Here is an 11,979-nt window from a genome sequence, read left to right as displayed (position 1 = left end):
TCTGGCCGACTAGTGGGTGGTCATAGGTGGGTTGACCCACCAGTGTGACCTACCAATCTAGTCACTAGATATTTTTACCCTACTATAAATAGAATTTATTACATCTTTTTCGCCTCATTATTGTTTTACACGGTAGTTGAGAAAAGTAAAGAAGAGAGAGAAAAAGAAGAAAGAGGAGAGAGGAAGGAAGAAGAAAATGGGGAAGGACACGATCGTTGTCCGCTGTTGGGGTTAGATCTCTTGAATTCAACACCGGATTTACGATCCTCATCTTGAGATCTATGATTTGAGGTGAGTAAAGTCCATATTCCTTAAGCCTTTATGAAACCCAAAGTGAAACCCTTTAATTTGGATAGAAATCCTTTGGATCTTGTTACTATATTTTGAGAATATGAATCTAAGGTTTAATAAAGGTTCTATATATTCTTTATAAAAGATTTAGAGGAAGACTTGCAAGATTTGTGAAGCTTTTATTGATCTCTTGAGCTAAAGAGAAGGATTTGAGGGTTTGAGGTGTTCTTAAGCAAAGAGGTTAGATCCAAGCTTAAGACCTTGGATCAACCTTAGATCTAGGTTGGAATCATGATTTGGAGCTTTAGGTTTATGAAAAATACGATCGAATTGACCCTTGATGGTTTTCCCAAGGTGGGATGAAGAATGGGAGAGAACATCAAAACCTCGGTTGCGCGTGGTGGGTGCCTGAAAATGGATAGGGCCCACCAATCCAGTGCCCACCTGTCCTGGGTGGGCTGCTAGCTTGACAAGCGAGCAAGGACTGGTGGATGCCTTGCCCGCCACTCTTGGCCTGTCAGTTCAAGCAGAGCTGTTGGTCCGACAGACGAGCAAGGATTGGTGGGTACCTTGCCCATCGGTCAACCTACCAATCCAACTTCTCGAATTTTGATTGGACCCAAATTTATCGGGTAACCTACTCTTGTGATTTTAAACATATTAGAATCATCAAACCTCAATGATTATGACCTTAAAGTGGAGGTATACTAAACCTAACTCTTTTATGATAGGTTGCACTAGAATTCGTGTCTTCGCACGTCGGATCTACCTTGTACCAAGATAATCATTGTACACAAATAAGTAAGTGGGAAGAGGACATTGCATTATGTCATTCTAGTTGTAGACTAGTCATGTCATCATTTATATTGTGTAGACTAGTCATCTATGAATGCCATTGCATGCATTGATATGTGCATTATGAAATTCAATTATGATTTAACATGTTTATATTTTTAATTGTTAAATATCTGTTCTTGTTCGTGATGTGAGATGGGTGATTTTAACTATTGATTATGATGCTTGCTAGACTAGATGTTGTAGCTGGCTTAGACATGAATGCATTGGTGGCCTGTGGGATGGGATGTTGTGGCACTATATAATTGTACTATCTCACATAGAAGCATACGGTTAGGATTGACATATCTCTGTGTTACGACCCTTCCCAGCAGGGGTTTAGGTGTTAGGTATATCATGTCTACAATTTCAGTGATATAATAGAAGGCTAATCGTACTGCTTTTAAATTGAATGTTGATCTGGGTGAGTATTTTACTTTAATGTCGCTCTGAGAGAGCAATTTACTTTCATGTCGCTCTGGGTGAGCATTTTACTTTTTAGTACCAACAGCTGGCCTTCTTTGATAATCATATAGGCATATCGCGGAATGGGGTTCGCGACTCTAACCCGGGGCATACGCGTACTATGGTTATGAGTAGCACATAACCTATGACTTAGAATTGTTGTCTAGGTGGACTAAAATAATAAAACGAACTGTATGCATATAGTTTCATTTGTATTATGCATACTTGTGTGGTCTTTCTTTTCACTTACTGGGCTAGTGAGTTCATCCCACATGCACACCATTTTTAGTTGATCTTGCAGGTTTTTTGACCGAAGAGCTAGAGCGGGGACCCACCATGGAATTTTCAGTCGAGGACTGGTGGGTCCCTAAAGATCTTGGGCACGGGGCCGAGTGCCCATGCGAAAGTTGTGTTGCAAGTCAGCAACACTGATACCATAGAAGGATTCTTTTTTATTATTTTGGGAATGTTACCTATTTTGTGCTCTGGATGTTTAAATTATATTTCTTATATATATCACGTTTACAGGCTCACATGTAATTATGTTATGCAATACAATTTGGATATCAAGAATATTGGGGTATTTACAGATATGTACAGGTAAGAATTCCACTGAAATACATATTTTATTTGACTTAGTGTGTGTATACTGTGTTATGGTTACTGTGTCATGTGATCCTGACAGGTTTTGGGTTAACAAGGTTTAACTCGGTCACCGGTCCGATTCTTTGTGAAACGGGATGTGACAACGACCATTGTTGGAGCGGTTACGATTATGACCCCCATTGGATTGACCATTAGAGGATGACTCTTTTCTGACGTAGTTCGCCTCAAGAGAAGGTAGATCAAGAGGAGAAGATCATTGTTCCTTGAGAATTTCCTGGATGAGAAGAAGACCAGTGAAGTCATCTAGGGATAGGGGATCAATGCGAGTGGTAACTGAGGTGGCGAAAGCATCATAGTTAGATCCAAGGTCACGCAGGATATGAAGGATCACATCTGATTTAGAGACAGGGTGGGAGGCAGTAGCAAGATCATCAACAAGTTCTTTGACACGTTAAGGATAGTCGATCTGGGGGACAGAGCCCTTCTTGAGTTGAGAGAGTTGGTACTTGAGTTGCATTACTCGAGCCTAAGACTGAGAGGCATATATGTGAGCAAGTGTGGACCAGGCAGCGTGAGAGGTCGACATGCCAACAATATGAGCCATGGATTGTGCAGTGAGAGAAGAAATAATCCAGCTGAGAATAAGCTGGTCCTATCAATGCCATAAGGAGAACTCTAGATTGACGACTGGTGGGGCAGGTGGGACAGCAGGGAGATGTGTAGAAGGGCAGGGAAACGTGCCATCAACATACCCAAGCAGATCATGGGCATTGAGGAGGAGAAAGAACTGAGATTTCCACAGAAGATAGTTGGATCGGTCCAACTTAATTGGGAGAAAGTGGACAATGTTTGTGGGAGAAATAGGTGCAGGTGGTGGAGTAGAGGTGGCGATGGAGGTTGTGGAGTCCGATGGGGCCATGAGAGAAGGTGGACATTAGTCAAGAGGCGTCTGATACCAAGACAGAATTGTAAAGTAGTAGTAGATTTTTCCTTTTGTGTTTCCCTTTATCACTTCTGATAGGGTTTAAGTGTTGTATATAAAACAATCACATACTAGGACTCAACTACATACGTTGGTTAGGACTCAATTACATGCGTGGGTACAGGCTATTTATCAGCTATGGTAACGAAGGAATCCTTATCCATATAACTGCATTGAGAGGAGTCCTTGCACAAGAATACTTCTCTTGTGCATGGGATATCTGTTGTGCAAGGAATATCCTTAATAGATATCTATTGGCATATCCACTTTGATGAAAAGAACAGGTGTAAAACTCCTTTTGTTATCCCTTTTGGTCATTAAACTCATTTTCATTGATCATCCATTTTGTTCAAAGGACTAAGGACCAATAAGGGACTGTTAAAAAATCATTAACAGAAAGATAGCGAGGAAAAATACCTACAAAAAACCGAAATGAACCGATAAACCACCTGGTGACATATTTACTCATGGTTTTACCCTTCTCATTGCACCGCTTAAGAAGAGCATAGTCAAGAATTACATTGAAAAATCAAACATAGCCCCCACCCTATATATAGATATAATGTTTCTCAGGATGAATGGACTAACTAATAACTCATCAACAAGAAATCTCAAAGTATGATGAAAGGAACTGGAGCATCAACGGAAACACAACTATTGAGGTCACACACACACATCCCACATAATCCTTTGGATACTTTGGTTAAGCTCTTCACTTCATTATCGACTCCTCCGACCATATGCATCCCTAGCTTCCTTTGTGCAATTCACTATGTTATAGAAAACATCAAGAAAAATGAAAATAAGTCCAGACAGATCCGCACAACACATGGAGATTTAACGAGGTTCTCACACCGATGTGGTGTGTTACATCCTTGAACGAATAAAAAGATGTTTCACTATGTAAAAGAGAAAGATTACACCCAAGCAAGCGAGAAACTCGCCCTGAAACCCTAGCTTGAAAAAACCCCAAATTACAATGACTTGCTCAACAAGACGATAATACATTATATACTCCTCCAAGTCGCAGGTCAATCCATCAAGACGCAGTCGATCGGGTCGAACCATACTGTGGGGGCCCAAGTCCGGGGCCCAACTATTTCAAAAAACTTCCAATCGCTACCAAAATATGTCGGAGTGAGTCATTCTTCAAAATGAGTCAAGAATTCAAGATAAACTTAACAACCTATAAAATGAAAGCTCCATGAACTTGATGCAATTCGTCTTCCCTAACTCATTCTCAGTGCAAGCTATGGTTTATGAATCCTTTATAAGTTAATTTATCAACATTTTGAACTTGTGCGATTCACTCTATTCCCTAGTTTGGGTCATTTCTTTTGATTCCCCCGGAATAATTTCCACCTATCTAAAATTGTTAGCATTTGAATCGGAATTGATTCCAAGCCATTTTGTTCATATTCCAACTTGGATCATACCAACACCCAAATCTTGAGCTTGAATTAGTTGGATTAGACCAATCGACTTGGGGATTCCATTTTTTAAACCCACAACTTACACAAAGCCATCTGAAATCTATAGTCTAGTTTTGGGTGGTTGTTCTGGGAATTATCCACTCTGAAACTGGTTAGAGGAAGCGTAGTGGGGTGGAAGAAAGAACATTTGAAGAGAGATTGTAGGTATCATAAGAAATGTAAGCACATAAATCGAAACAAAAAAATTAAACATTCTTTTCAACTCCAAAAAATTGTTTTTTAGCACAGAAACACTTTAGAAACAGCATAAACAAAATCAAATGGGTCCTAACTAACTTAGTGACAAGCTACTAGATAGTAGGGTGCTAGTGTGAGTCCAAAGAAGATCGCTTGTTCGACATTCCTAACCCCCTAACACCATATTTGTGTGAAATTTTGATACCATTATTTTTATTTTATTTATTCATTTATTTTCTTTTTGTGAAAAAAAATGATTATTGTAATAATGAAATTGCATCTATGTCTTTGTTAGTGATAAAAAGGACAGAATGTTTAGTCATAGCAACAAAAGTTAATTGTTTAACAAAAATGATCAAGTCGTTGTTAGGCCTTTGGTGGAAAAAAAAATAGAAGAGACAATATTATACATATCTAAAAAAATGAAAAATCACACTCAAAGGCCATGAGGTGGTACAAATTTAAAATTATGGAAAGGAGAATACAATACACGTCTAAAAAAATGAGAATCACGTTCAAAGGCCATGAAATGGCACTAAGTTTCAGAAAGAATAGCTCCCGGATAATTCAAATCGAATAAATTGGATGTCTGACAAGGGCCTATATGACATGATCGATCGGTAGAAATACTGCAATACTCCACCTTTGTCATATATTCCATACATCACACTAGATAGATATCATGTAACGTCCCAACCCCATTAACCTTGCACAATAGTCTTCTTTGATCCATGAGCCTCAAAACTTTAAAATGCATTGTTCCTTAACATGTTAAGGAGGTTAGATGTTATACCCTCACCGATCTCCCAAATCCCCTAGTACTTGTCTTTTTCTTGATGGGGACACCTCATCGATCTCCCAAATCCTCTGGTACTTGTCTTATTCTTGGTGGGGACACCTCACCGATCTCAGTGACACAACTTTCCCCCTTTCGGCACAGCGTCCCTGCTGTAGCCCTATACGCTGCCCCGACCCCATTAACCTTGTACAATATTATTCTCTTTGATCCATAAGTCATGTTAAGGAGGTTAGAGGTTATTAACTAGTCCAGTAATCTCTATCTAGGTGAGGCGATATGGGATTAAAGTTTACACACCTTCATCAGTCTCCCAAGTCCTCTGATACTTGTCGTATGCTTGGTGAAAACATCCCACCGATCTTCCAAACGGATCTAATATTTATCGTATTTTTGGGTATCACATATCATATCACTTGCCTGTGAAATGATTGACACACGATACTCAAAATGTAGTGCGAGAAAGCGTGGAGGTTCGAGTCCAACTCCTCCACACAATTACCGTTATTATGTTACCATACGTTGAGTTCATGAGAATAGACGAAGGCTTGAGTCGCTTGAACCCCTTGGGAAAGCGAAGCCGGTCCAGAAGTGCTACAGAGTCAGCCGGGACTAATTACCGTTAAATGACATTTATGCCCTTAATCGTCTGCAGTATGCACCTGTTAGTTTCCGGCATAATAGAAATGATTCTGGGTAGTATCGACAATAGACGCGCATCACCAGCGTCAAGAAGGAAAGTTTTACTTTTTTTCATTCTATGCAAGCAGGTAGTCTTTCGTTCTCTTTTTAACGTTTCATTCAATTCTCTTCTCACCATGCCATTCTTTACTTTCTGATTCTCATAATAATCCATCTTTAATGGGGTCGGATCTCTCTTTCGATTCCACTGCTTAAACTGTGATCAACCTCATCCTATCGACGCCTAATTCGATTCATAATCCTCTAAATTCCCCCAAGTAACCAAGTCTTTTTCGTTTTTTTTTTTTCAAAGATCAAACGATCTTGAATAAGGTTTTGATTGCGTTCAACTAATGCTTTGCGGCCTGTAAGTATAGATATTTTTAGATCGATTCGCTTTCTTGTTTCTGTATCTTTGTTTTCTCTGCAATTTCTCTGTTTGCAAAGTTATTTTTTGAATCTTTATGTCGCTGTTGGAGTGGTTAATGTTTGATCTTGTAGTTGTTATATTGAATTTTTCTTTTCGATGGTTAATTGAAGAAGAAGAAATCTTGATCTTCATCACCGACATTGATAGGAATTGTTCATCTCAGATTTCTCATCAAGAGAGATTTCTGCTGTTGCTGAATTATTTATTTATTAATTCGTAAAATTGGTGTAGCTTCTATCGCTGCTTCCCGCCTATCTCATATCGTCGTATTTCCTCTCATCTGCAAATGATTGCCTCTCTCTAAAATTAAGACATGTTTAGTAGCCCCTATTATACCACCCAAAACGGTTCAAACCCTCTCATTCTCAGACGTCGGAAGCCATTTTAGGTACCCATTGACAGAAACATAGGTTATAGGCCCAGGCCAATACAAAAAGGCTCCCCTGCCGCGGTGTTCTTTCAGAGCAGCAACCCTAATCTCAAGTGTGTGTGTGTGGAAGATTGTGGTTGAATTTTAGCTATCTTTTGTGGTGTGCACTTATCCTTATGAGAGTCTAAATAAATTTCTAGAATTATCAAGTGGATTTCCATTGCTAGACTGAGCAATTTTTTTTTTGTTTCAATAATTGACTGATCAAATTCTTGTTTTCCTGTTTGACTGAATTTTTATATTTTCTGAGATTAGTTTCCTTTTTTGGGTCCTGGCAACAAGAAATGAAGTGGAATACATTGTTCCACTATTTTTGGCTTTGAATTGGAGATGGGATGGAAAGAGAGGGTGATAAAACTTTCAATCAAGGAACTCATTCTAATTTTCTTACCTCTGGTTTTCTTGCTCATTCAAACCTTACAGGTTATATGTATTGAACTAAAATCATAAATGCTAGATACAAAGAAAAGGGCCTTATTCTACCAAAGCTTCTGGACTTCCTTTGGTTGTCTACTTTGCGCTTTTCATATTTCTTCTGAAGATCCTCATTACAACTTTGTTTTTCTTTACTGCATGGGAGGAGCTCATCTCCGTTTGAAGTCTTCCTGAATAAATTGTCTGTATTTTTATCCTTGATATTTTCTTTCCGGTGGTTCTTGTATAATTCCTTTAGTTACCTATGAAGCATATTAATTTTTTAAGGTAATCCCTTACCTATACTAACCTATATGTCTCTCTTCGAGTGTATTACTTGGGGATTTTCTTTTTGTCCTTTCCTTGTTTTTTTTGATTCAGTAAATGAGTTGGTCATGCTTAGCTTGGTGATGTCTTTACACATGTGATTATTATAGACTTCTATCTATTTCAGCATCTTAAGCTTACACATTTTATTTGAACCTGGAAGCTTTGTAAAGGGATGCATTTTACTAAATGAATCAATGTGGGTTTTCTGATCCAATGATTGTAGATTCCATCCCCCACCCCAAAAAAAAGGTATTAGTTGTCCTGTTTGCTTGTTTATTGGAATGGCTATTCTCTGGGTTCTTTTGTACAGTATTAATCATGCGTTCCATCTGGTAATACTTACGTCTTTGAACAGGGCGATCTTCCATAAGATTAAACAATGAAGCCAGGAACATCTTCTTTGAATCCCTATGCAGAATCTTACGTACCTATCTCGAAACGAGGGAAGGAAAACAAAGCATTTGAGATAATTGCTGGGCAACCAGAGTGTGGCAATGGAACTGCCTGGTCTGGATCTCCATCTGAGAACCAGAAAGTGACTCAACAGAACCAGTTCCAAGGAGAAACTTCTCTTGCCTACAACATCCATGGCATTGAAGAACTACTTGATTCTGAGGATGGGACACCGAAGGGCCAATCAGTTTATAGTTCTCATGATTCATGGTCACAGAATCGAAGTAACATGGCAAGAAAACAGAGAACTTTTGAAGATTCTGAGATGGATTTGGAATATCTTGGCGTCATGTTTCCTTTTATATCTGATCAGTCACTTGCTGATGTGTACTCCGTAAATGAGGGTGACGTAGAAGCATCAGTTGATATGTTGCAACAACTTGAGGTAATGAACTGTTGTAGTGATAGGCATCATAAACTCCTTTTTATTAAGGTGTTTTTACTGGCGGTGTTATTTTTGTGGTACTGTGAATGTTTTCAGAGTCTGAACTTTTGGTTTTCCCTTTTTTTTCCCTTTTTTACCTAGTGGTGCATATTTTCAACTCATAGACTGGGGGCTGCCACCAATATTATTTGTCTACTATATTTTTGTTTCTTTGCTTTTGCTTCTTTCAAGTGGTCTACAGATTTTGTCAACATTAATGAATATGTCATTTGATGGTCAACGAACCAATCTTATCAAAAATCCAATGATATAAAAATTATAATTTTACTTTTCCTGGAATAGCATCTCTTTTTTTTCTTTACATTGTTTGTTAACATCCAGAATTGATCAGTCTTTTTAGCTTAAAAGTCCCCTATCCTATTTTTTTCTACCCATACATTAGCAATTCATAAAAAGTGTATTAAAACTGGACCACTTAATTCCTATTGATAATGAATTTCTCAACCTGATTTCATGTTGTTTATATGCTATATATATTTATTTTTATTTCCTATTGGCAAAAAAAAATAAAAAAGGCACTCTTATCCCCATGTTCAACCAGTCCTTGATACTTGCTTGACCAGTTTGTCAGTGAACTGTTTACTCTGTTTTCAGGTCCACCCTGCAGATGTTTCTGAAAATCTTCCAGAATCCTTAGATATTGGTGATATGTCTGAGTTTGAATGTCCAGCTGAAGGCACATCCAGGAGAACTAATCAAACCACTTCTGGTGAAGCTGGTGGGTCTTCGTCATGTTCATTGAAACCAGCCTCTTGACTTACGCTGTGAAAACTTGCAGTGCGAGAAAGTTGGGAAAGGTGGCTTGATGTCTCCTTTCTTGGATGTTGTGGTGAGGAGAAATCTGGGGAAGGGGAAATTATTTCCTCTGTTAAACTTCTGGACATCAACCATGGTTGGTACATGTAAGTTTTAGTTGCTGTGTCCATTCTGTCTTTCCTCTCTGTAATCTTTTTCTATTTTGGTAAAATTTCCTCTGTAATCATGAGTTTGTTTCATGGGAAATCAGTTCATCCATTACCTGTGCAGTTTTTCTTTTGCAAATTACTCTCATTTGAAATGAAAGAGTTTCTTCTCGTCTTATCATCTCTCTTTTGATGTCAATACTTCGTTGCAGAGTAGCCCATCTATGATCCCAAAAGATGTTCTAACCATAGGATATGTTCTTCCAATTCCAATGATCAGCAAGTTACCAAATCATTGGAGCAATATTTTCTTCCTTCTGTGTATCGAATCAAATATGTATTGTAATATCAAATAATAAAATTGCACCCCTAAGCGAGGACCTCTTCGTGGCTTTTGTGGATTATTTTATTTAGATAGTCGTTAGCAGTAATCCTCTAATAAAATATATTAGTCAAAGTTTGAATAAACCGTTATCCTTAAACAAACATACAAAATACCATACCCCGAATCCGTTGATTCTGTTTATCATTGTGTCTTGAAATATAATTTTCTCACAATGACCTAATCTCCTCTGGCTGGAGAAAATGAATATAGCAAGGAGGTGGCGGCTCACCTGGAGCTAGCGGCTCAATGCCTCAACCGATGGCAGATATGGGATGGGAGGGGTATAGGAATCTTTTCTAAGGGGAGGAGGAAAGAGATAAACACAAGGGTCCCTTCTCTCATAAATATAATATGGAAGAAAGAAAGCACATGTACATGCCTAGACATGACCCCATGCTGAAGATGTTCTTGTCAGCCCTCCCACTGGCCGTACATCCTGGTGTGTACCTGCACCAACGGGTGGCATTCCTTTGCCCATATAATAGATAATGCTCCTTAAACCTTTTCACACACACAAAAAGGCTCCTCAATCCTTTTGGAGGTAATAAGTTCCAACAATTTAGTATATTATACCATAGCTAAGGACCTTCAATATGATTTGTGTACACCAAAAGTGCCCCAATCTTTGGCTTTAAACTCGAGTACACTTTCACTTCACTATTGCTACTTGTCTTCACGTTATGAAGGGGAGTGCAACTACTCCAAGCTCCAAGAACTCTTAGCAATAAACCAGCAGGATTAGATTATCAGTAACCAAAAAATAATCTATTCATTGTTTTGAAGGTTTTATCAAGTTCTGATGAAGCCTTTTTGTAGCCATTCCAATTATTAATCCACAGAAGAGGTTAATGTTTTCTTATAAAACTGATTTTGGTAATTCTAATATGAAGAATCTAGATGATGATTCCATCCACCTGCTCTCTCGTTATCATTATTATAGAAACAAAAGAAGAGTTTTCCTTCTCTGTGGGTGCAGGAGACGTACATCATCCTAAGGTCATTGGATCCTGCCCCCACAGGGTTGATAATACCCTCTCCTGCACCCACAAGGTTTCTAATCTTGGGCATAATCTCGATCGATATCAATCCAATACCGATCCACTGAGCACAAGGTTTCTAAACCATGTGAATGCTTGAGAAACCCAAGCCCTAGTCAAATATACAAGGTGGGGTTGAATGCTCCACCTTCCTATAATGGGCCTACTCAACTCTCACAAATAGGTAGAATACAATGAAATGTTCCCATCCTTCCTGAAGAGACTCAAATCAAGAAACCTCAACTTGTATACCAACTAATCCCACACCACCTATTAGACTAATGATATGCAGGTCACTGACTTAGTGACTGATCCTTTTCTTTGGGGTTGCACTCCCACTCTCAATGCAGCATTGATCCTTTTCATTGGGATTGCATTCCAGGTGGAAACCAGAATGCAGCATTGATCCTTTTTTTTTCTTCTGGTGCTTTTGTTTTATCATGGAATGATCTAAGGTTTAAGCCATGAACATTAAATATCACTGTCCCTTGTGCTAACCATCAAGGATGCCAAAAGAAAAAATGGATATCCAAAGACAGCAATGCCAAGAACTATTATGAAGGATCTTGTTCAGCAAGACCATATTTTATATTAAGAAGCAAGAACAAGAAACGACTAGCAACACAAAAGTGAATGGAAACAAAACCGAGAAATCAAGCTAAGAAGAAACAAAGAGTGAAGATAGTTTCCCAAGTAAAGAAACCATCTCACATCACCAGCATTGTTCAACTTCGTGATTTGTAGGTGATTTCTTCACTTGCCAAACTGTCTTCACTCTTTGTTTCTTCTTACCTTGCTTTCTCAGGTGCATTCCATTTCACTCTTGTG

General features: G+C 38.6%; 1 protein-coding gene across 1 annotated transcript; it reads left to right on the top strand.

Moving 5' to 3' along the window:
• The first annotated feature begins 6,412 nt into the window (after positions 1-6,412).
• On the top strand, positions 6,413-9,907 carry LOC122075857 (polyadenylate-binding protein-interacting protein 6-like). The gene is made up of 3 exons (XM_042641028.1): positions 6,413-6,692; positions 8,285-8,767; positions 9,422-9,907. The coding sequence occupies exons 2-3, from the start codon at positions 8,309-8,311 to the stop codon at positions 9,581-9,583; spliced, it is 621 nt and encodes a 206-aa protein (XP_042496962.1). The 5' UTR covers positions 6,413-6,692; positions 8,285-8,308; the 3' UTR covers positions 9,584-9,907.
• The last annotated feature ends 2,072 nt before the right edge of the window (positions 9,908-11,979 follow it).

The sequence above is a fragment of the Macadamia integrifolia genome, chromosome 4 (genome assembly GCF_013358625.1).
Source record: "Macadamia integrifolia cultivar HAES 741 chromosome 4, SCU_Mint_v3, whole genome shotgun sequence".
In the NCBI taxonomy this organism is placed as follows: domain Eukaryota; kingdom Viridiplantae; phylum Streptophyta; class Magnoliopsida; order Proteales; family Proteaceae; genus Macadamia; species Macadamia integrifolia.
The sequence above is the reverse complement of the archived record's forward strand: the minus strand, read 5'-3'. Positions and strand labels throughout refer to the sequence as shown.